The sequence below is a fragment of the Polistes fuscatus genome, unplaced genomic scaffold, assembly GCF_010416935.1.
Source record: "Polistes fuscatus isolate 324 unplaced genomic scaffold, CU_Pfus_HIC Scaffold98, whole genome shotgun sequence".
Lineage (NCBI taxonomy): Eukaryota > Metazoa > Arthropoda > Insecta > Hymenoptera > Vespidae > Polistes > Polistes fuscatus.
In genome coordinates this window covers 37,640-64,543 of record NW_025113182.1, presented here as the reverse complement: position 1 = coordinate 64,543, position 26,904 = coordinate 37,640, and the positions used below count along the sequence as shown (strand labels likewise).

General features: G+C 33.4%; 2 protein-coding genes across 2 annotated transcripts; one reads left to right on the top strand and one right to left on the bottom strand.

The window, feature by feature from the left end:
- The first annotated feature begins 8,995 nt into the window (after positions 1-8,995).
- LOC122525861 lies at positions 8,996-9,583 on the top strand. Its single transcript, XM_043648844.1, has one exon. It carries the CDS (start codon positions 8,996-8,998, stop codon positions 9,581-9,583), a length of 588 nt encoding a protein of 195 aa, XP_043504779.1.
- A 6,724-nt stretch (positions 9,584-16,307) lies between these two features.
- LOC122525860 lies at positions 16,308-16,796 on the bottom strand. The gene has a single exon (XM_043648843.1). It carries the CDS (start codon positions 16,794-16,796, stop codon positions 16,308-16,310), a length of 489 nt encoding a protein of 162 aa, XP_043504778.1.
- Between the last annotated feature and the right edge of the window lie 10,108 nt (positions 16,797-26,904).

The window sequence follows — 26,904 nt, the reverse complement described above, 5'->3', positions numbered from 1 at the left end:
TGCGGGGGAGCAGCCGCCAACATAACCACCGTCTCGCTCCTGGGTGCGGGAGATTGCAATCTCCCAACAATAACGCCGACCAAGACAACCACCTACGTGCAACTGTTACAATTAAAAGACTATAGTGAAACAACGGTTTTCCAGTGTCGAATAGAAATAGACAGAACAATCTTTTATTGCGGTATGAGTTCGCACATCTCAGCCGTCCATGGTGGTCGTCGAGTATACCTACTCGATGTATCATCAGATGTGTGCAAATCTATGATAAATACCGGAACTTTCGCTCTAAATTCTTTTACACAAGTTAGTGGCCTTAAAGTTAATACCACCGATTATCGTAGTATCACCTTAGCTGGCTCCATAGGAACCGACGGCAGATGCCTTGGTACTCAATATTCTGATACCGACGGTACGTGGGATAGTGTTGTTGTACAGGGTACTATGCGTGCGAATCTCAGAACTTACACTGGCTCCATTAAAATAAAAGAAAACATCATTTCTCTAAGGGGTCACGTCAGCTGCATCTTTTCTGAGGGTTCCTGCCTCACCGATGAAAACGGGTCCGCCTTTTGGACGGTTTTTCCATCTACATCGTGCAATTTTGACCAATACACAGCACTATACGAGGGTCTGGCAACGAAGATCACATCGGTAACAGAAAATAAACACTCAACTACGATGTACACCGTTACAGAGGGGGAAACAGTATTTGCATTAATTGGGAAAGACGAGCATCACCTGTGTGGGTACAGACTGATTACGACCGAACATCCAAAATTGTTCGTTTTGGAAACCCAGAAGGGAAAGACGTTCACAACAAAGGCAACAATAACACCCAATAACATCGATATATTTGCCTATGTAAATTCTAAATTTGTGTACGTGGAAAAACATTATCGCAATCAACTAGAAAAACTCTATACAAGTGTACTCCTACAGCGATGCAATTTGGAAAGACAGGTAATCGAAAATGCACTTGCCCTGGCATACGTTCTCCCCGATGTCTTCGCCAGAACCATCATGAAGAAACCCGGATTTTAGCGGTTGTCGGAGGTGAGGTAGCACATATCGTCAAATGTATCCCAGTACCTGTAAAAATTAGGCACACGGAAGGATGTTACCGAGAGCTGCCTGTGCTGCACCAAAATTCTAGCATGTTTTTAAAACCAAGGTCCAGGATTCTAGTAAGCGGGGGCACGCAGGAGCCCTGCAACCCCCTTCTACCTCAAGAGTATCTTGTAGAGGGAACGTGGTACCAACTCTTGCCAAAACCTATTTTTACCAGAGAACCACACCTATTAACACCGGAGGTGGAAATGAAGTGGAAATACACCGACGCGGGTTCTCTCGCCACGAGCGGAATCTATTCACAAAGGGACCTGGATAACTTGCGTGACCACCTGATGTTCCCAATCGAGCAGCCATCAATAATAAATAATTTTGCTAGGGGAGCAGCCGGCCACAAAATCCAAGGAAATAAGTTGGACATTGTCAATCTAGTGAGTGAAAGTGGATTGGAAAAACTAACGAAAAACATCACCTCACGTATGTGGACGGGTCTTTTAAAGTTCGGTTCGGTTAGTGCGGCTATCTTAGGAATAATTGTGATTCTCAAATTTATAAAACTCGTAATTGACTCAGTGCTGCGTGGATATGCTTTGCATACAGTGTATGGGTGGAGCATGCACCTCCTTGGCGCCATTTGAGGATCATTGACTAACTTATTATTACATCTGAAAAACAGAAACGAGCGTCAAGGTACACCAAAAGATGTAAAAGAAATAGAATTAGGAGAAATCGTATCAGAACAACCAGGAGTTCAAATCACAAGCGACTCGCAACCTCAAAACTCGGGTAAGCATGTACGTTTTAATTTAGAAGACGATCTCCCAAATAGTTCTGATCCTTTACGAAGCACCAGAAAATAGTTTTCCTGGTTGCTTCTTCTTTAAGGGGGGAGGTGTCACGTCCTAGTGACGATTTGTACTATCCAACGGCTGTGTACTCTACCAGGGATCTGGGCTAGAGGAACCCTTATAGTCCAGTCAACGCGGGCCATCTCCTTCAAATCTCAGGAAAGAAGGTGGAAACTTAATATAAGGGTAAATAGACGACGCTGAATCGAATGGTGCTAATTTTTTTGAGGTGGAAAGTGCCGTTTTTGAGAAAAAGGGTAAAAAAGGGTAAAATATAGCCTTATCTTAGAATTTAGGCATTTAATCGAAAAAAGTTTCAAACAAAAGTTGTAGAGAATTAAAATATACATAAAAAATGTTCTATGAGTTATCTTCGTATTTTCAAAAATAAGCGAATAAAATTGGATTGAAGATGGGAAAAAAATTTTAAGAGTGGGAGAAAGCAAGCTTATCCCTCCGTCGCGTTTTACACGCAAGCGAGCTAGTATGCGTGCGAGCGTCCGTGTGCACTAATACACAAACGAAGGATCTTCGGCAATCTTCGGGACTCTCGGTCTTGAATGCAAGTGAGAGTGAGAGAAGAAACCGATATTTCCCTTTTCTATTTGTTTAGGCGATAACGAGTATTATTGTCCTTGGCCATCGATTGTTGAGCGTTCTGATATTTCTCTTTTTATATTTTTTCTTTCGGTAGCGAGAATTTTACGTCTTGGCCATCGAGCGTCGAGCGTTTTGTATACGAGTGCGAGTGAGAAAGAAAACCGATATTTCTCTCTTTCTATTTTTTCTTTCGGTAGCGAGAATTTTTCGTTTTGGCCATCGTGCGTCGAGCGTTCTATATATCTATATATATCGGCGTATAAGCGCGGCACTTTTAAATCGTATCTTGATGCTTATGGCACGCCGTTTCTTTATTTATTGTCAAAAATAATGAACCTTGAGTAAAAAAAAAATAATTCATTTTAACAGAAACTATTATTATTTAGTTGAGAGTAAAAATAATGAATTAATTTTGTGTCTCGCCATAAAATTAATTAGAATAAATAATTGATATAAATTCTTTGCCTCACAAAAATTTATTTGTATATCAAATTGAATACGTATTCTCTTTAAGACGAAATTTAAAATTTAAATATTTTTCCTATTAAATTATGTATTTTATAAAATTTTAAATTACTGACTTTTTGTCTCGTAAAAATTTATTAGTTTATCAATTTAAATACATATTTCAAAAAGAAGAATTTTATAACCACACATAAAATTAATTCAAGATATATATGAAAGGATATTCTAAAAACGTGGAATTTATTTTTTGTCTATACATAATTTTAATTCATTTTTATTATGTTATAAGAAAATAGTAATGCATTCTGATTCATCTTCGAAGTCTTAAGAATTGTACGAAATAAATTGAGCTATTATCAAGTGGTGCGTAGCGTAAGTAGTAACGTCTTCGCTTCTCGCGCTGGGTATTAACGTTCGATTCTTTGTGGGGGAATTATTTTTTTTATAAGTTTTTCTATCCTTAACAACGAGACGGTCAGTGAGTCCCACCTCAGATTTTTTTCAAATTTTGCACTAACGATATAAAATTTATTAAGAAATCAACATTATTACGCGAGTAATAAAGTTACTAATTATAAATTAAATAATATCCAATAAATAACAAAAATTAATTTTTAACGTGCCGAAACGAGACATTTTTTAGGATGATATTTACAGGATGAATTTGTAATTTAAGTAATAAATCTTCCTTTATTTGTGCAAGATGTAAAAAAATTTATTGCTTTTAATTTTTTTGTAATAATTTTAATTTTTTTCTATGTATAATTAGAAATTAGGAAATGTAAAAACAATTTATATAACCTAAAGATAGAAAAACTTATAAAAAAAATAATTCCCCCACGAAGAATCGAACGTTAATACCCAGCGCGAGAAGCGAAGACGTTACTACTTACGCTAACGCACCAATTGATAATTGCTCAATTTATTTCGTACAATTCTTAAGACTTCGAAGATGAATCAGAATGCATTACTGTTTTCTTATAACATAATAAAAATGAATTAAAATTATGTATAGACAAAAAATAAATTCCACGTTTTTAGAATATCCTTTCATATATATCTTGAATTAATTTTATGTGTGGATATAAAATTCTTCTTTTTCAAATATGTATTTAATTTGATACACTAATAAATTTTTACGAGACAAAAAGTCAGTAATTTAAAATTTTATAAAATACATAATTTAATAGGAAAAATATTTAAATTTTAAATTTCGTCTTAAAGAGAATACGTATTCAATTTGATATACAAATAAATTTTTGTGAGGCAAAGAATTTATATCAATTATTTATTCTAATTAATTTTATGGCGAGACACAAAATTAATTCATTATTTTTACTCTCAACTAAATAATAATAGTTTCTGTTAAAATGAATTATTTTTTTTTACTCAAGGTTCATTATTTTTGACAATAAATAAAGAAACGGCGTGCCATAAGCATCAAGATACGATTTAAAAGTGCCGCGCTTATACGCCGATATATATAGATATATAGAACGCTCGACGCACGATGGCCAAAACGAAAAATTCTCGCTACCGAAAGAAAAAATAGAAAGAGAGAAATATCGGTTTTCTTTCTCACTCGCACTCGTATACAAAACGCTTGACGCTCGATGGCCAAGACGTAAAATTCTTGCTACCGAAAGAAAAAATATAAAAAGAGAAATATCAGAACGCTCAACAATCGATGGCCAAGGACAATAATACTCGTTATCGCCTAAACAAATAGAAAAGGGAAATATTGGTTTCTTCTCTCACTCTCACTTGCATTCAAGACCGAGAGTCCCGAAGATTGCCGAAGATCCTTCGTTTGTGTAATAGTGCACACGGACGCTCGCACGCATACTAGCTCGCTCGCGTGTAAAACGCGACGGAGGGATAAGCTTGCTTTCTCCCACTCTTAAAATTTTTTTCCCATCTTCAATCCAATTTTATTCGCTTATTTTTGAAAATACGAAGATAACTCATAGAACATTTTTTATGTATATTTTAATTCTCTACAACTTTTGTTTGAAACTTTTTTCGATTAAATGCCTAAATTCTAAGATAAGGCTATATTTTACCCTTTTTTACCCTTTTTCTCAAAAACGGCACTTTCCACCTCAAAAAAATTAGCACCATTCGATTCAGCGTCGTCTATTTACCCTTATATTAAGTTTCCACCTTCTTTCCTGAGATTTGAAGGAGATGGCCCGCGTTGACTGGACTATTACCCAAAATAAGTAAAATCTTTTACTTACCTTGGCGTTGCCGCTGCTTGATAGGTGTTGAAGATGGTTGATAGATGTTAGTTCCGTCAGTAATTTGGATTGACTTCTCTGAATATGATTGAGGATTTTGGCCAACAGGAGTTTAATTCCAATTCACAACACACGATATTAAGTAAAACAAAGTCTTCCAAGTTAACTGAATAATAATAAAGAAGAGTATCTTGAAAAAGACTGCTCTTTTGTTGAGGTTCGTTGACGTATAATGAAGACTGTCTTGAAAAAGACTTGTCTTAAACGAGAAGTTGTTGTATTGGAAGAGAGACTTTCTAGTAAAATCATTAAGCGCTAAACCGCTGTCGTCAGCTGGGAATGGAATTTGCCTCAGAAAAATATCAGTTGCTATCAACCGCCAATTCTCCGTAGCGACTAAGGTGTCAAGTTACTATCAGGCAGAAATTCTCGGAACTGCACGTGCGCCTTATTACGACGGTAGAAATTTTATGTGCAAGCTAGCATTCACCACTTTATATAAATGTTACTAACTATTTGTTTTATTAATTATTAATAATTGTCGGAGTTTATTCCTAATTAGAAGAAATCTTCATTAGAAGAAAGATGAAATATATAATAATGTTATTTGCAGCAATCATTTAAATAAAGTTAAATGCTAGTAGTAATTGTTATATTATCTGAGTGTTAAATAATAAGTGTCGGTAAAGCAGGTTTTCATATGAACGACAATTGACATATATTTTATTATTACTGTTAAAAATGATAATTATCGATGGTCGTTCATAAGAGTGCCTAATACAAAATAGGATTACAGTGAATATAACATAAGTTATCGTGCGGTTAAGAGTACTTAATACAAAATAGGATTTATAGTGAATATAATATAAGTTATTGTGCGGTTATTTGTTATACAGAGGTAAATTATCAGTAATCGTATCGTAATTATGCGCAAATCCAAATAAATATATATAAATGACAAGAATTTTTAGGACATTAAACTCCGCGAATGTAGGAAGCGATCATAGCCTGCTATTAGCAAAAATAAGAATGAAGTTTAAACCACAAAGGAATCTTGCACGAGCAACTCAAGAATCGAAAATAAACATCGAGTCACTATGGAACTTACCAACCAAACAACTATACGAGAACAGGTTGAAAGAAAAAATCGAAAAAGACCCAATAAAAGAAGAAGATAACATAAACATAGCCTGGAAGAAACTAAGAACCAACATGTTAGAAGCTGCATACGAAGCCCTGGGAACACGAACTGTAAAAAACCGGGCTAGAATGATCAAGACTCCTTGGTTCCGCCCAGAGATTAAGGAAATATGCAAAAAAAAGAAAATGGCATACCTTAACTATAGGACATTACGAACACCTGAATCATACGAAATGTATAGACGAATCCGGAATCAAGCAGCGACATTAGTAAGGCAAACAAAACAACATCATTGGGAGATTTTTTCGAAGAGAATGGAGAGTGACTTCTATGGACTACAAAAACAAATCTGGCGATTTATTAGAAATCAAAGAAAGGAGGTCAACGAAATGATCGAAACAAATCAGATCACAAGAGAAACCTGGATTAGTTACTTAACAGAACTTATAAATCAGAAGAACCTCAAGTGGAACTAAATACGCCAGAAATAGTAACTAAAAACGACATACAAATTGAGTCCAGTGATGTAGAAACAGCTATTCGAAAACTAAAGAATAGGAAGAGCTCAGGGCAAGATGGCATCCCAAACGAATTACTAAAATATGGTGGCCAACGTCTCACACAACAGTTAACATTCCTAATCCAAAAAATACTATGCCAACACAAAATACCTGATGAATGGCGAATCAGCACAACTATAGTTATGTTTAAAAAAGGAGACAAAAAACTACCTACAAATTACAGGGGAATAAATCTTTTAAATACTTCATTGAAACTAACAACAAAAGTCATAACGAATAAAATTAACAGCTTAACGAATCTAGAAGACGAACAGCAGGGATTCAGATCAGGTAGATCATGCACAGACGCGGTTTTCATCATAAGACAGATAACAGAAAAATCAATTGAATACAACAGACCAGCATATATGTGTTTCATTGATTTGGAAAAGGCATTCGACCGAGTGCAGCTAAAGGATGTTATACACCTCCTCTATAACCGGCAAATTCCGAACAATCTTATCAAGACCATAGAGGACATCTATAGAAACAATAAGATCCAAGCAAAGATAAATGGCGCCTTGACTGAACCGATTGATGCAGGTCGCGGTATCCGACAAGGGGATTCCTAAGTCCCCTGCTTTTTAACATCATTATGGACGAAATAATAAGAAACGTAAGATTGCTAAAAGGATATAAAATGGGCAGCGAAGAAATAACCATCCTATGCTATGCTGATGACGCTGTATTAGTGGCCGAAAATGAGGATGATCTACAACGTCTACTACACCGATTTAATTGCATAGCCAAATCATTCAACATGAAAATATCGGCCCAGAAAACTAAATGCATGACAACATCAAAGACGCCGTTAAGATGCAAACTGGAAATTGAAGGAAGGTTATTCAGCAGGAAATGAGATTTAAGTACCTAGGAATAGAAATCTCAGGATATGGTGATGTTGAAGCAGAGGTAAGAGAACAGACAATGAAGGCATCCAGAATAGCGGGTTGTTTGAATGACACAATATGGCGAAACAAAAACATTGACATAGAGACCAAAGCAAGAATCTACAAGGCAATGGTAAGACCTATTATGTCACATACCGCAGAAACTCGACCAGACACGGCGAAAACGAAACAGTTACTAGAGACAACCGAAATGAGAATTCTTCGCAGAATAGCTGGGAAAACACTACTGGATCGAGAGAGGAGTGAAGATATAAGAAGAACATGCAAAGTGGAAAACATAAACGAATGGATACTGAAAAGAAAAAAGAATGGAACGAACATATTAACAGAATGGACAACGGAAGAATTGTCAGAATTGCACGGGATAAGTCACCTGTAGGCCGCAGAAGCACGGGACGCCCACGAAAACGATGGTGCGACAATTTAACAGTGCAATAGGCAGAAAAACGTCTTTTACGAAACAGGCAATTTGCCTAAACTAAAGAAAGAAGAAGAAGAAGAAGACAAGAATTTTTAAAAATTTTTCGTATATATGACAGGAGGACAAATCACAGCCGTTGGATAGTACAAATCGTCACTAGGACGTGACATCTTATTTTGGCTGTTGTTCCGTTCTGGATTTCCACGATTTCCGGAATGTTCCCGTGCAAACTTGCACGTGTAAACAAAAGGGGGACAAGCACCAGACCCTTCCTTTTGAGGAGACCGAATATCTCAAAATTATTTCTATCGCCTGTAAACTGGGATCGAAAAAATATTACATATTTATTTTAGAATATCAATACCTTTAGAATTCTTTATTTACATAGAATTACTATACAAATAGTTTTCTTATGCGGTAGTCTGGACGGTTCAGCGTAATGTAAAATAATTAAAGACACTTATTTTGTATGCCGAATATGTTTTTAGCAAGATTTAGTTCAAATTATAAAATAAAAAAAATATATAAAAAAATAATATAAAAATAATATAAAAAAATTATATTATTATAATATTATTATTTTATTCAATATTATTAATTTATTATTTATCAATATTATTAATATATTTAAAATATATTTGGAACAAGTTTTGAAACCCTGGAAAAGGAAATGTAAAAATATGGGTATACCGCTAAATGATAACATGCTATACACTCTTTTTCGCGGATGATCAGATTCTCATGGCTCAGGATTATCACGATATTGAATATATGACCTGCGAAATCATAGAAGAGTACCGGAACTGGGGTTTAGAAGTGAATACTAAAAAAACGGAATATATGTTCGTTGGAGACATACAGCAGGATCTTACATTGGAAAACGGAATAACTATCAATCACTGTCAGGAATATAAATATTTGGGGCTTAAAATTACACAAGATGGAACATTGGACAAGAATATCCAAGAAAGGTGCACACAAGGAAGGAAAGCTATCGCATTATTGAACACAATCCTATGGGACCAAAGTATTTCCAAAGAGAATAAACATAACATCTACAACAGCATTGTTAAGAGTATTATAACATATAGCAGCGAAGTTTGGCCACTTAAAGAAAAATCCGAAAATATGCTCAGAACAACTGAAATGGACTTCTGGAGAAGAGCCGCTGGTGTATCAAGAAGAGATAAAATCAGAAATACAAGAATATTGGAGATAATGGATGTAAAGCATACTATAATTGACGATATAAAAACAAAACAATTAAGATGGTTTGGCCATGTACAACGTATGGAAGACGAAAGATTACCCAAACAAGTACTAATGTAGGCACCAAAAGGACGGTGGAAAAGAGGAAGACCTAGGAAAAGCTGGATGGAAGGAATTCATAGGGAAATTGAAGAATGAGGCTTGAACGAAGACATGTGTTACGATAGAGAACAATGGCGATTGGGAATCGGAAGACGTCGGAGAACGTTATGAACCGAATATATATATATTATTTTATTCAACCGATAAGATAGATTCTGTTTTACAAACGTAAGCATAGGTGTTCACGCGGCACCGACTATAGTCGGTATCCGTACACACAGCACTTCGAGAGGCCGCCGACTATAGTCGGTGTCCGTAGCGAAAGGGTTAAAGGCCTCTGTGCCTAGTTCCCCAACCAATCCGTTCACGTCGCTACTCTCGTCTAACCTCTCTTTTTGATAGATCAATTAATTATTTTTCTCTAATTGTTGCATGGTCGACATGTACCCATCCCATAATATGTAGGAAATATTATTTTTTCTCTACAGATACTCTAAATTACTCTGTTATTACATTTTTTATTACTCTACTCTTTAAACTCTTACACTCTTTACTCGTTATACTCATTGATATACTTATCGATACTCTTTACTCTTTATACTCATTAATACTCTTTACTCTTATCAGACTCATACTCATCAAAAAACGGTGAAATTTTTATGGGATCGAAAGAGCTGGTTAGGAAAACAGAACAAGTTCTGGAGGTTTTTGCGATCGATGTGCAAACAAGTGAGTTAGAGTTATCACATATATCAGATCCGAGTGTTAGAGAGGGGGTAGAAGTAGTAATAGAAGAGTACGTTCCTAAAAAGAGTCGGAAAGTAGGAGTTAAGATGACCATAGTGTTAAAAGACGATGAACCGGTTAGCCGAAGAGCGCGACGGGTATCTCCTTTAGAGGAAGAGGAGACGAATAAGCAAATCGAGGAGTGGATCAAAGAAGGTATCGTAAGGCCATCGCTATCAGAGTACGCAGTCCGGTGGTTTCAGTAAAAAAAGAGAGACGGAACGAATCGATTATGTTTTGATTATCGAGAACTTAACAGAAAAGTAGTAAGGGACAGATATCCGCTACCACTGATTGAAGACCAGTTAGACGCGTTACAGGGTGCAAAGATATTCAGAACGTTAGATTTAAAAAATGGATTCTTTCACGTACCAGTAGATGAGCAATCACGAAAGTTCACGGCCCATAATATGTAGGAAATATTATTTTTTCCCTACAGATACTCTAAATTACTCTGTTATTACATTCTTTATTACTCTACTCTTTAAACTCTTACACTCTTTACTCGTTATACTCATTGATATACTTATCGATACTCTTTACTCTTTATACTCATTAATACTCTTTACATCCTTTTATATATGCGAATTAACCATTTCGCATTGATTTCTGTACGCTTATAAGAATCACGTGAATAGAATCTTTTTATATAATGACAAAGACATTGTAAGCAAAACTAGTATAAATTTTTAAAACATTTAAGGTAGTAGCCCACTGTGACGGGTTCAAAAAATCGATTTTTTTTTTCACATTTTTTGCAAGAAAAACATCTTAAAATTATTATCTGAAAGTTTCAGACTAAAATTTAAAATATTTTTAAAGTTATAGTCAAAAGAAGAGAGCGCGCCGTAGTGTGAATGAAATTTTATATGAAAGTGTTTGAAAAACTTTGAACGAGTTTTTCTCGAAACCACGATTTCGAAATTTCGGGGATGCACTAATTAAAAACTATTCAACCGATTTGGCTAAAATTTGAACCCGTTATTTTCGACATACATAGCTAAATGTGTAACCTCTAAAACATTAAATTTTTTAATAATAAATTAATTTTTTTAAACAATTTATCAACAGAAAAATTCGATCTTGAAAACCTTTTTCTTACAAGTCCGCTATTTTTTTTATTTTTTAATATGCATATTATAGGTTAATTCATTAGAATGAAGCCTAAAAACAATAAATTATTTAATTTTTTTAATTCACATGACTAAGGAAGGCTATGTGCTTCCCCGAAACAACTTACCTTTTTTTCGAGGACTCAACTTAGAAAGACAAAATTATTAATAAATTAATGTAACATTAATTGAAAAAATTTTTTTTTGTACACTTCAAGACACCAATAAAAACATACAAATTTCAAAACGATCGGTTTTATTTTTATATTAAAAAAAATTCATGAAAAAACGTTGAAATTTCGTCCGTCACAGTGGGCTTACTACCTTAAACCATATAGATTTATAGATAAAAAAAAATGATAATTCTAAAAACCAAAGTAAATTTAATTCTGTGACAAAATCTTAACTATTGTAAATATATCTGACTACCTATAAAATTATGACAAAATAGTTTGATCAAGAAATAATTTAAAAAATTGTAAGGATAAAATAATTCAGAAATGAACAAGAATCAGTATTTCGTGTCTCATGTGAATGTATATAATATAGAAAACAACAAAAGAAAAAAGAAAAAAAGGAAAAAAAGAAAAAAAAGAAAAAAAGAGAAAGGAAAGAAAAGAAAAAAAAATTTAAGACGTATACATCAGAGAACAATCGCTATTGGAAGTGCGCATATAGATATTTTTAGAATAACTAAAGACGATTTTCTTGAAAGTAAAGCTACAAGAAATGTTCTTTCTTTTGTCACGTTGTATAGTATATAATTATGAATGTATGAAAAGTGAACTTACCGCGTACGTAACCTAAAACAAAGGTAGCGGGTAGGTACTCCTACACGATCCCGGTGGAGGATAGACCTACTTCAGGGATTTGACCCTGCTTACGCAAGCCTTGGATTATCTCCCAAGACGATACGGGGGAATCCATTGTCCCATCCAGTATCCTTATCTAAACCTATAAATTTCCCTAACACACCATCCTTACACCATCTTCCAACACGTCTTTAGCCAGCGAGGAAGATTAAGGCTAAAAACCTCTCAATATGAGAGAGGCTTTTGTCCAGCAGTGGACAGTATAGGCTGATGATGATGATGATGAACCTAAAACAGAGCGCCATACAACATCGATTATCTGCGATGGAGCGAAGTAGAGATATCAAAGAAAGGGAAGATGAAAGAAAAAGACGGCGAAAAGAAATGACAATAAACAATAAATGATAGACGATGGAGGAGTAAGAAGGTAGTTATAGCAGAAAATCGGTTAGTATTTTATCACAATGTTAACATATTGCGTACAACTTGTCTTCAGGTTTCTTTGACTCAATCGATGATATAAGGAATTAAAACTAAATTATCTTGTTACGTTGTCAGGGTAACTAAACCTCTTATATTCTTCTACCAAGTAATTAGCGAAACAAAATAAATTTCGCCATTCCGAGAACGTAAAAATCAATCTTTTATTATAGCCATTACATCGGTAGCTCTTTATCATACCTTATAAAGTTCCAAAGTATTTTGTTATTTCAAAAATCGTGTTTCAATTTGTAAGGAAAATAGCTTTTTAAAAATCAATAATATTATTAATCTTTTACATGATAAATTACAATATGAATGATTAGTTTATAAAATAGTTGCAAAATGACGTACATAGAACTAATAAAAATGAAAGTCAAAGAGTGTGTGGAATTTTTGATTGATAATTTATTAGATGCACTAAATAATACTATAGACGAAAATGAATTTTCGTTATTAATTGTGAAATGTTTGAATTGATTTTGAATTGATTTTAAATTGTTATTAAACATAAAATAGCACTCAAAAATATGCGGTTCCTGAAAGAACAGAGCTGCGCACATAATATGTTAAGAATTCAAATAAGATTCTTACCTTTTCTGTAGTAGCTCGAAAAATTGGGCCTCTGGCACACCATCGATCAACACTAGTAAAATAACAGTAGTCGTGGGTAGAAATAACTAATTTTATTAAAATATGTTCATTCAAATTCGATTATTTTCAAACTGATTCTATCTCGTTAACAATCAGTTTAAAAAAAAAAATTCACCGACTTTTCATAAAGCAGATATAGACTTATTAACGAAATACATAAACACAGTATTTAACAAGACAAACGAAAGTAACTCGCTTTGCTCCCTGATCCTCTTTATAAGCCTATTCCTGTCCCCACTTCCTTGACCAGTTACTTCCTTTCCACAACGAATCAGTTTTTAAGATATGCCAACTTCGTTCCTCATTGGATAGTCATACCGACGCCCACGAGGCTCATTGGCTTAGGAAATTAACAAAAAATCGCCTTCCACGACGAAACCTTCGAGCGTAGCAGATAAAAATAGAAAACGATCTATATCTTACAAGAGATATAATTTTTGGAGGAAAAAGAAAATCGTGTATAAAAAGGGCCGTGTATATGTAAGCATAGGCGTATATTACCGTAATAATTTTAACTCCTGCTACTTACTGCTATGATACAAGGAGCCAGCTTCAATGCTAGTAAGTTTCGACTGTAAAGTCGAGTATCTTTTAAAATGTATATGTTACTGCTAAAGTGCAGAAATCAGTTATATTGCAAATTATTTAGGTAAGTGCAAATTAACTAGGGTGATCCGTTAGAGTATCGAAAATTATTTCATTTCTCAAATTAATGATAGGTAGATAATGATAGGTTACCTACTTGGTTAACTTGATAATAAGATGTTTGTTGGAACAACAGCAACGTTTTTGTTAGCTTTATTGCTTTGGTAGCTTAAATTAATATAATGTTATTTATTTATTTTTCGATATCTAAAGGATCAAATTAATACAATCAAACAATTAATAAATTAGTTGATATAATTAATCATCAATCAATTAAAAAACTATAATAGAAAGAATCAAGCGGTTTAAAATATTATTACAATTAACGAAATGAATTTGCAAAACATATGATAAATTTGTGAAATATTGAATTTATTTTATCAAATGAGAGAGTGGATAGTGTTTGTATGTGTGAGAAAAGGTTACTAGGAAACTAACTATGACTTGTTTGTTGCCTACGAATGTGTTTTGTTTGTCAGGCGACGTCGCTTGAGATAATCGCCTGATGTTTGGTCGTATCGAAACTTTCCGAATATTCTCGATCAGGAAGTAAGGAAGAATCTCGAATTTATATGATCGGGAATGGTCGGGAAACTTCGATTAAGAATGCGAGGAAATAACAAAAGATGATGGAGGGGAAAATGAGTATATATAAGCGACGAAAATTTTGTATTGTTTCTACAATGAGTGTGTGCGTGATTTGTTATTTATACAGAAGAAATAATTACTATGATACCCTCATTAACATTAACAAAACTTATGCTTAATTATTAATGCAATCTAAAGATTGTTTTTTCTTTAATTACATAGCAATTGGTTTTTACGACTAGCACACTTACTTTAATGTGTATATTACCTATGTAAAATGCGGAAAACTCTTGTTCCGCAAGTTAGCGGAGCAAATCAAATAATCTGCAGATTTACTAGATAATGTGTACATTAACGTCTTTCGAGATTTAGCGATAACATATACATTGTTGAAAGGGATTCAGTCTTAACTGGTTGGATTTCTTAATATTCTATTTAAGCGCTTTTAAAAGGGTGATTTCGACATGAAAAACAAAGAACGTTTCGGATAGCTGAAAAAATTAAAAAAATTTTGATTTGCAAATATTACTCAATGAAAATTCAATTCAAACGATTTTAGAGTTTTTGAAAGCGTTAAGTGTTACTTCAATGACTGTTTCAAAACGCTTGCATGTAATAAGAAAAATTCATAGCGAAGAAAAATGGCAACCACAACTACAACGCAGAAAATAAATTTATCACATAATATATTTGAAAGAAAATTAAAAAGAAAATATAAATATATAAATGTTTATTTACATATTTTTTAACTTCAATTTAATTTCAAATTAAAAATATTGCTATAAAAATGCATAATTAATATTATAAATATGTATACTTTAAAAAAAATTAATAATAAAGACTCGCTTCATTTGAACTAATATTTTTGACTGGTATATCAATTTAATTGAAATTAAAATAAATAAATAATAATAAATACAAGCTTTTTAATATTTTTTTAAGTATCTATTCAATGTCAATTCAGATTTAACAAAATGTTGTTAAAAATATACCTACAAATAAACATTTTTATATTAAAAAAAAATATACTGTTGAGATTATTGGATTTATTTAAGAATAATACGTATAAGGGAAAAAAGAAGGTCGAAAACTAAATATAACTTCTGTATTACGTAAGAGTGTGCTATGTTGTCAAATTGCGACGACTGAGATTATCACCTGATGTGTAGTCGTACCGAATCCTCTCGAATATTCGCGAACCGAAAGCGAGGAAAAAACAATAGGATGATAGAGGGGATAATGTATATACATAGGCAACAAAGTAACTAATAGCGAGCTTGAAGGAAAGTATGTAACTAAGGGGTGTCTCGTTTGGAAGTATTGGAAATAAGATGGGTGTCTAGCTTAAAGAAAAGAACTAAGATGTGTTGAGCTTGAAGTATGGGAATAAGATGTGTTGGGCTTGAAATATGGGAATAAGATGTGTTGGGCTTGAAAAGTATGGTACTAATTTAATATTTAATATATTTAATATTTAATAATATTTTATTGACCCTAGAGCCTAGGCTCCCTAAAGGCCATTAATTACAGTAAAGTACAATATAATGTATAGATAAAACAAAACAAAAATTAAAATTATGTAATTATTATTAGTAGCAACGCACAGTAAATAAATAAATGTAAAAAGAAAATAGTAAATAATACATAAATAAAAGTATAACAGTTCTATAATAGTGGTATAGTATCAATAAAGTAGGTATAACATCTTAATCTGAATTCTTTATAGTCACTTAGAGCTACGATATCTTCCGGTAGTTGATTCCACATACGAACAGCAGTAACCAAAAATGATTTGTCATAAGTCCTGGTTCTTACATAAGGTAAACATAATACATCCAATTGCCTGACAGCACGACCACGAACAGAAGTAAGGATACTAAAGTTCGTTCTTAATATTTTGTCGTGCTGAAGACGCAACATTTTGTATACTATGCAGGCCATTAAGAAGTCACATCGACCTTGTAAAGTAAACCATCCTAAAGCTCTTCTAAACGGAGTAATATGCTGATATCGTTGCAAACGAAAGATAAAGCGAATACAAGCGTTAAACTTTCTTTGTAATTTAGTTTGTAATGTTCCTGAGATGTTTGTATAAGCTGCTGAACAATAATCAAAGATTGGTAATATTAAGGAGGCAACTAATCTTTTACGCATAGTCATATTAAACAAATGATTGTTCATTTTCAACCGGGACAGAGACTATTAATGTTTGCTAGGTCCATTGACGGCAAAATTTTCACTGGTTCCGATCCATTTTTAAGGTCTATGCAAACAGAATTAGACGTAATCCAAATATATTTTTTGCTGATGTGAGGAAACTTTTTAATAATATTTTGTCGCAATTTATACAATGCCGTTGGATAACGCTTATTTACAAAAATTGGCGTCTTTTGTGACCCATTGATGATTAAATTTGCTGTAACATCATTGCGTTTCCTCCTGCAGGCAATAAACTTGTCGACCAAATTTGATGAATGGTATTTTACGATGATGTCCCGTTCGTGAACAGAGTTTCCTCTAACATTTTTCTTTGTTTTGTGTCCGATTCTCTCTACCAATGAAAAACTATTTACGCTAACGTCAGGAACCTCTAGAATTTTTCCGAGTTTGGCCACTGCAGCTGGTAAGCTCTCCAAAGCCGCCTCTGGGAGACCCGAGATAACAAATTGGTCACGAAATTGATTAGATTTCATATACAATTGGCGCATTTCTATCTCTTGGATGGCTTGCAATTGCGGATTGATTGCTTGGCCAACCGTACAAGTTGCGTCCGATGATGACGCCGATTCAATTGCACCAACTCGTTTTTCTAAAGCTTTATAATCTTCATGTAGAGAGTCACATTTGGCATTAAGTCGCTTTTCTAAAGCTTTATAATCTTCATGTAAAGAGTCACATTTGGCATCTATTCTGTCCAGTCTTGCAGTCATCCCATCCAATTTCCTACTAATTTCCTCCAAAATAGAAATAGGGTACTCATTCTTCCCTGAACACATAGGACATTTGCTGGTAACAAAGTCCTTGACTTCGGATCTTGAGTGTAGAGCATATCTAACTTTGACACAAGCCAAGTGAAATTTATGTTTACAAGTATCCCGGGTCGTAGCAGCGAGATTGTCAACAATTGGACGTATACAAATACCAAACCACTCTGTAGTTCTGTCAGGCATGGTGTAGGTGGCAATGTTAAGATAATAATAATAGAAATAATATGACAGTACTGTCTGAATACGATATAAACTGTGGTTGAAAATCAACGGCCGAAACACAGATTAATGGCTTTTAACATACACCCAAAATAAAAAAACTCCAATGTTACAGATAAAAATAACAAAGCACTGTGTTAAACAGTAGAAAAAACATAAAAATTATTTTAATTATAACTTATAACACAACTAAATACAGCAGAATGCAGGAGCACACTTTTAAACAGCTGTTATACTTTACTGCGCCATCTATATTGTAAGATAATTATATAATTATAAATAATTATATAATATATATAATTAATAATTATATATATTATATATAATTGTAAGATATATGTATAGTTTGGTTTGAGATAAGAAACAAGATTGAAAGTATAAGACGAAATGTGTAAAGTAAAATGTATAAGGAAGTAGTAAATATCCTAAAGAAGAATGTATGGTAATTATATTAAAATATATATTTATATAAATATCCTAATTTATTCTTAACATATGCAAATAATAGAAACAAGCTTTACTTAAACCAGTAAATTTGACTAACTCAGTTAGTGTAGTTGTAGTGTTAATGATGTAATCTCAATCTCAAAAGTTATGAATAGTAAACCACTAATTATGATTGTGAGCACTTGTTACACTACTCGCTATTTGATATACATATCTTACAATTAGATTATATTGTTAGGTGCTACGTCATTTGTACCAATAGCTACACTGTGACTATATGAGATGTGACCTTAAACTAATTGTGAGTTATAGTTACTATATTAGAATTAATAATTGATATAAATTAGGACAATAAAAAAGGAAAAAGTATGCAGGAAAAATCGTAGCTCAGAAAATGATGAGAAAAGAGAAGAAATAATTCCTAATTGATTGGACGTGTTAGATTGTCACATATTGTTCACCACGAATATATTTAAATAAATTTTAAAACTATAATCGCCATTATACATTGCTTGATTCAACTAATTTATTTTAATTTCATACACGTTTGTAATATTACATAAATATTATCAAGCATATCTCCGTTTAATTTATAATACGTGTTTCGAGCATATTCAATCAGTTCATTAATTGTATTAGGCGAAGCTACATGTTATATAGGCTATATAGAATTGAAAAATCCTAGATTTTGATCGTTTAAATCCTTTCTCTGCTTATGGATATAAGAAAGTGAAAATTTAGAAATTTAGAAATTTAGATAGCGCAACGCTACGAGTCTTTCTTCGACGAGTCAAAGGAACACTTTTAATTTTAGTCCAACTTTCAGAATGAATCTTGCGTTTTTTCTGGAATTTTTTTCTTTATTTTTAAAGAAAATTTACAAAGATTTACTATTGCAAGGATAAGAGAAATTCGAAGTGAACAAGAAAGCAGTATTTCCTGTCTCGAGTGAAAGAAAAGAAAATTAAGACGTAAATAACGAAAAGTAATTACTATTAGAAGTGTGCGTATAGATGTTTCGAGAATAACTACAGACGATTTCCTTATAGGGAAAGTTAAAGAAAATGTTGTTTCTTTTGTCGTGGGTGATGGTGTGAGTATGAGTGCATGAGACTGGATGTGTGTGTGTCGGATGCGTGCTTGTGGCGTACGTGACCGAAAGCAAGGAAATCATACGAGCAATTGCCATCCGCGAGGATGCGAAGTGGGGATTCAAAAGAAAGGAAAAATTAAGAAAAAAGACATTATAAAGAAATGACGAATGACGATAGGGGGTATTAATACGTATGTGTAACGAAAGGCGACCGCACTGTATGTTATTCTTCTTCTTCTTCATTCTTTAGTTTAGGCAAATTGCCTGTTTCGTAACGACGTTTTTTTCTGCCTATTGCACTGTTAAATTGTCGCACCATCGTTTTCGTGGGCGCCCCGTGCTTCTGCGGCCAACCGGTTACTTATCCCGTGCAATTCTGACAATACTTCCGTTTTCAATTCTGTTGATATGTTCGTTCCATTCTTTTTTCCTTTTTAGTATCCATTCGTTAATGTTTTCCACTTTGCATGTTCTTCTTATATCTTCACTTCTTTCTCGATCCAGTAGTGTTTTTCCAGCTATTCTGCGAAGAACTCTCATTTCAATTGTCTCTAGTAACTGTTTCGTTTTCGCCGTGTCTGGTCGAGTTTCTGCGGTATGTGACATAATAGGTCTTACCATTGCCTTGTAGATTCTTGCTTTGGTCTCTATGTCCATGTTTTTGTTTCGCCATATTGTGTCATTCAAACAACCCGCTATTCTGAATGCCTTCATTGTCTGTTCTCTTACCTCTGCTTCAACATCACCATATCCTGAGATTTCTATTCCTAGGTACTTAAATCTCATTTCCTGCTGAATAACCTTCCCTTCAATTTCCAGTTTGCATCTTAACGGTGTCTTTGATGTTGTCATGCATTTAGTTTTCTGGGCCGATATTTTCATATTGAATGATTTGGCTATGCAGTTAAATCGGTGTAGTAGACGTTGTAGATCATCCTCATTTTCGGCCACTAATACAGCGTCATCAGCATAGCATAGGATGGTTATTTCTTCGTTGCCAATTTTATATCCTTTTAGCAGTCTTACGTTTCTTATTATTTCGTCCATAATGATGTTAAAAAGCAGGGGACTTAGGGAATCCCCTTGTCGGATACCACGACCTGCATCAATCGGTTCAGTCAAGGCACCATTTATCTTTGCTTGGATCTTATTGTTTCTATAGATGTCCTCTACGGTCTTGATAAGATTATTCGGAATTTGCCGGTTATAGAGGAGGTGTATAACATCCTTTAACTGCACTCGGTCGAATGCCTTTTCCAGATCAATGAAACACACATATGCTGGTCTGTTGTATTCAATTGATTTTTCTGTTATCTGTCTTATGATGAAAACCGCGTCTGTGCACGATCTGCCTGATCTGAATCCCTGTTGTTCGTCTTCTAGATTCGTTAAGCTGTTAATTTTATTCGTTATAACCTTTGTTGTTAGTTTCAATGAAGTGTTTAAAAGATTTATTCCCCTGTAGTTTGTAGGCAGCTTTTTGTCTCCTTTTTTAAACATAACTATAGTTGTACTAGTTCGCCATTCGTCAGGTATTCTGTGTTGGTATAGTATTTTTTGTATTAGGAATGTTAACTGTTGTGTGAGACGTTGGCCACCATATTTTAGTAATTCGTTTGGGATGCCATCTTGCCCTGAGCTCTTCCTATTCTTTAGTTTTCGAATAGCTGTTTCTACATCACTGGACTCAATTTGTATGTCGTTTTTAGTTACTATTTCTGGCGTATTTAGTTCCGCTTGAGGTTTTCTGATTTATAGAGCTCTGTTAAGTAGTTAATCCAGGTTTCTCTTGTGATCTGATTTGTTTCGATCATTTCGTTGACCTCCTTTCTTTGATTTCTAATAAATCGCCAGATTTGTTTTTGGAGTCCATAGAAGTCACTCTCCATTCTTTTCGAAAAAATCTCCCAATAATGTTGCTTTGTTTGCCTTACTAATGTCGCTGTTTGATTCCGGATTCGTCTATACATTTCGTATGATTCAGGTGTTCTTAATGTCCTATAGTTAAGGTATGCTATTTTCTTTTTTTTGCATATTTCCTTAATCTCTGGGCGGAACCAAGGAGTTTTGATCATTCTAGCCCGGTTTTTTACAGTTCGTGTTCCCAGGGCTTCATATGCAGCTTCTAAAATGTTAGTTTTTAGTTTCTTCCAGGCCGTGTTTGTATTATCTTCTTCTTTTATTGGGTTTATTTCGATTTTATCCTTTAACCTGTTCTCATATAGTTGTTTGGTTGGTAAGTTCCATAGTGACTCGATGTTTATTTTCGATTCTTGAGTTGCTCGGGCAAGATTTCTTTGGGGTTTAAACTTCATTCTTATCTTTGCTAATAGCAGGCTATGATCGCTTCCTACATTCGCGGAATTTAACGTCCTGATATCTAATATTTGGTTTGGTTGGACGTATCTGTTGGTAACAATATAATCAATTGTAGACCTGAAGCCTCTGGTGTTGCTGTATGTAAATTTATAGTGTTCCTTATGATTGTAAAATGTATTATTAATCCTTAGCTCGTTAAATGTGCATAACTGTGTCATTAGTTCTCTATTATCATTTAACACGTTTTCGTTGAACCTTTGTTTTATTCCAGGTATTATTTCGTTTCTGATGCGGGCGTTAAAATCTCCAAGGATTATCATTTGTTGGTTACTTGGTAATGATCCGACTAAATTTTGTAGTTGGTCGTAGAAGGCTTCTCTTTCTTCTTTTGTTTTATTATCTTCGGGTGCATAAATTGACACTATATTTAATTTTTGATTTTTCGCTTCCATTTTTAAAACCAAGATTCGTGAAGATACGTAGTTACATTCTTGTATGTTATTTTGATACTTCTTAGACACTGCGATGGCTACCCCTTCCTTTGCCTGATTAGTTTTTCGACTCCACTATAGATCACTAAGTAGTCGTCGTACTGTATTTGTCCTTTGCCTTTCATTTTGGTTTCTTGTAAGGCGCATATATCGATGTTAATATCTTTCAGTTCTTTCAGGGTTTCTTGATCTTTATTATTAAATGATTTGATGTTCCAGGTAGCCAGACGCATTATGTGTTCTTTTTTCCAATTCGTTGTCCTTTTCGTCGTCCTTTTCCTTGCATGTGTCGTCATCTGTAGATCAGTCCTATTCCGAGGCAGAGTGTCGGTTCTATGAGCAATAATCTTTTTTTTACGTTGGGTAGGGAGCTAACCTGATCCAACAACCTTCCTCCTTTTCCCGGGCTTAGGACCGGCAACATGATCGCTGATCTGCGATCATGCAGGCGGAGTTACTGTATGTTATTGTTTTGATAAACTATAAAGAATGTATTTTGTACGACGAAAGATTCTGTTAGAAGTACGACGAATAGCACAAAGAGCTACGTACGACTTCATAAGAGATAATTTTGTTGAGAAAAAAGACGCTAAAATTAACATATAACACGAAGATACTTAATTAGTAATATGGTCAATTATAGACAATTACGAGTTTATCCTATCAGATTGTATCTTTCGATATATATATATTCTCTCTCTTTTTTTCTTTAATTATTAAAAAAAAAAAACAATATTAAAATATTAAACAAATAATTAATCTAAACATTAGACTATATTATTTTTAATCCGCATGCCAAATTCAAACCACAGTCAAACGATTTAATCAATAATTTGCTCAAACCTTATTAACAGTACTGTGATGTTACATTTCACCTTTCTTCAGTTATTATAACTTTTACAAGTATTAAAGATACTACTTTTTTTGCAATCAAATGTTTCTTTCACTAAAATTTGCTATTTTTTAAAAACAGAGGGTATTTTTTTGTTCTACAGAAAATACAACATTTTTCCTTCTAAAAACTTTCCTCTTAACAAAATACAAATGTCTGCGTACTATTGTTACGTCCTAGGACTTTTTTTCTTCTTTTTACCTGTTATGGTCGAGATTTTCTTCGCCGAAAGCTTATATCAAGTAACCCAATATAATTTTAATACTTGAACTAAAGAAATGGATGACAACAAATATTTCCCAGAATCGTGCCGTATCGTTCATAAATAAAAGGTACGCATAACCTTAAATAAATATTCTAGAGATTTCGTATTTATTATCGTTCTTAGGAGATATAAACTATTTGACAAAGGATCAGTTCTCCTACCCATAGGCGTAGACTCATAGAAATTCGTGAATCTAAAGTCGTCTGGACTTTACCCCCAAAAGATATACTCTTTGTTAATTCTTTTAATCATTCAGCATTCTAGGCCTCAATGTAATCACTAATAAGAAACTATCAAGGGGACCGTCAGATCGACCTCTCTCCGATTTTATCAAACTTTGCACTAGCCCAGTCAACGCGGGCCCACCACGGAACTTTCTTACTAACAGCTTCAAAATTTGATCTAAGGGTAAGTTGACGACGCTGAATCGAATGGTGCTAATTATAATAAAGTCAGCAACCGTGATCTTGGGGAAAAAGGGTAAAAAAGGGTAAAATATAGCCATATCTTAGAATCTAGGCATTTAATCGAAAAAAGTTGCAAACAAAAGTTGTAGAGAATTGAAAAATACATAAAAAATGTTCTATGAGTTATCTTCGTATTTTCAAAAATAAGCGCATAAAATTGGATTGAAGATGGGAACAAAATTGTAAGAGTGGGAGAAAGCAAGCTTATCCCTCCGTCGCGTTTTACACGCGAGCGAGCTAGTATGCGTGCGAGCGTCCGTGTGCACTAATACACAAACGAAGGATCTTCGGCAATCTTCGGGACTCTCGGTCTTGAATGCAAGTGAGAGTGAGAGAAGAAACCGATATTTCCCTTTTCTATTTGTTTAGGCGATAACGAGTATTATTGTCCTTGGGAGCGTTCTAATATCTCTTTTCATATATTTTCTTTCGGTAGCAAGAATTTTACGTCTTGGCCATCGAGCGTCGTGCGTTTTGTATACGAGTGCGAGTGAGAAAGAAAACCGATATTTCTCTCTTTCTATTTTTTCTTTCGGTAGCGAGAATTTTTCGTTTTGGCCATCGTGCGTCGAACGTTCTATATATCTATATATATCGGCGTATAAGCGCGGCACTTTTAAATCGAATCTTGATGCTTATGGCACGCCATTTCTTTATTTATTGTCAAAAATAATGAACCTTGAGTAAAAAAAAAATAATTCATTTTAACAGAAACTATTATTATTTAGTTGAGAGTAAAAATAATGAATTAATTTTGTGTCTCGCCATAAAATTAATTAGAATAATAATTGATATAAATTCTTTGCCTCACAAAAATTTATTTGTATATCAAATTGAATACGTATTCTCTTTAAGACGAAATTTAAAATTTAAATATTTTTCCTATTAAATTATGTATTTTATAAAATTTTAAATTACTGACTTTTTGTCTCGTAAAAATTTATTAGTTTATCAAATTAAATACATATTTGAAAAAGAAGAATTTTATAACCACACATAAAATTAATTCAAGATATATATGAAAGGATATTCTAAAAACGTGGAATTTATTTTTTGTCTATACATAATTTTAATTCATTTTTATTATGTTATAAGAAAACAGTAATGCATTCTGATTCATCTTCGAAGTCTTAAGAATTGTACGAAATAAATTGAGTTATTATCAATTGGTGCGTTAGCGTAAGTAGTAACGTCTTCGCTTTCGCGCTGGGTATTTAACGTTCGATTCTTCGTGGGGGAATTTTTTTTTTATAAGTTTTTCTATCCTTAGGTTATATAAATTGTTTTTACATTTCCTAATTTATAATTATATATAGAAAAAAATTAAAATTATTACAAAAAAATTAAAAGCAATAAATTTTTTTACATCTTGCACAAATAAAGGAAGATTTATTATTTAAATTACAAATTCATCCTGTAAATATCATCCTAAAAAATGTCTCGTTTCGGCACGTTAAAAATTAATTTTTGTTATTTATTGGATATTATTTAATTTATAATTAGTAACTTTATTACTCGCGTAATAATGTTGATTTCTTAATAAATTTTATATCGTTAGTGCAAAATTTGAAAAAAATCTGAGGTTGGACTCACTGACCGTCTCCTTGTTAAGGATAGAAAAACTTATAAAAAAAATAATTCCCCCACAAAGAATCGAACGTTAAATACCCAGCGCGAAAAGCGAAGACGTTACTACTTACGCTAACGCACCAATTGATAATAACTCAATTTATTTCGTACAATTCTTAAGACTTCGAAGATGAATCAGAATGCATTACTGTTTTCTTATAACATAATAAAAATGAATTAAAATTATGTATAGACAAAAAATAAATTCCACGTTTTTAGAATATCCTTTCATATATATCTTGAATTAATTTTATGTGTGGTTATAAAATTCTTCTTTTTCAAATATGTATTTAATTTGATAAACTAATAAATTTTTACGAGACAAAAAGTCAGTAATTTAAAATTTTATAAAATACATAATTTAATAGGAAAAATATTTAAATTTTAAATTTCGTCTTAAAGAGAATACGTATTCAATTTGATATACAAATAAATTTTTGTGAGGCAAAGAATTTATATCAATTATTTATTCTAATTAATTTTATGGCGAGACACAAAATTAATTCATTATTTTTACTCTCAACTAAATAATAATAGTTTCTGTTAAAATGAATTATTTTTTTTTTACTCAAGGTTCATTATTTTTGACAATAAATAAAGAAATGGCGTGCCATAAGCATCAAGATTCGATTTAAAAGTGCCGCGCTTATACGCCGATATATAGATATATAGAACGTTCGACGCACGATGGCCAAAACGAAAAATTCTCGCTACCGAAAGAAAAAATAGAAAGAGAGAAATATCGGTTTTCTTTCTCACTCGCACTCGTATACAAAACGCACGACGCTCGATGGCCAAGACGTAAAATTCTTGCTACCGAAAGAAAATATATGAAAAGAGATATATTAGAACGCTCCCAAGGACAATAATACTCGTTATCGCCTAAACAAATAGAAAAGGGAAATATCGGTTTCTTCTCTCACTCTCACTTGCATTCAAGACCGAGAGTCCCGAAGATTGCCGAAGATCCTTCGTTTGTGTATTAGTGCACACGGACGCTCGCACGCATACTAGCTCGCTCGCGTGTAAAACGCGACGGAGGGATAAGCTTGCTTTCTCCCACTCTTACAATTTTGTTCCCATCTTCAATCCAATTTTATGCGCTTATTTTTGAAAATACGAAGATAACTCATAGAACATTTTTTATGTATTTTTCAATTCTCTACAACTTTTGTTTGCAACTTTTTTCGATTAAATGCCTAGATTCTAAGATATGGCTATATTTTACCCTTTTTTACCCTTTTTCCCCAAGATCACGGTTGCTGACTTTATTATAATTAGCACCATTCGATTCAGCGTCGTCAACTTACCCTTAGATCAAATTTTGAAGCTGTTAGTAAGAAAGTTCCGTGGTGGGCCCGCGTTGACTGTGCTACACTTGTAGTAGTCTATGAGAATATTCGTTGTACTTTTTAAAAAAACTAGATACTCAATTGTTTTCGAAAAAACAAGG

Excerpts from the sequence above, each read along its gene's own strand:
- LOC122525861 (XM_043648844.1), top strand. The coding sequence starts at position 8,996 with ATGGCTCAGGATTATCACGATATTGAATATATGACCTGCGAAATCATA.
- LOC122525860 (XM_043648843.1), bottom strand. The coding sequence starts at position 16,796 with ATGCGTAAAAGATTAGTTGCCTCCTTAATATTACCAATCTTTGATTAT.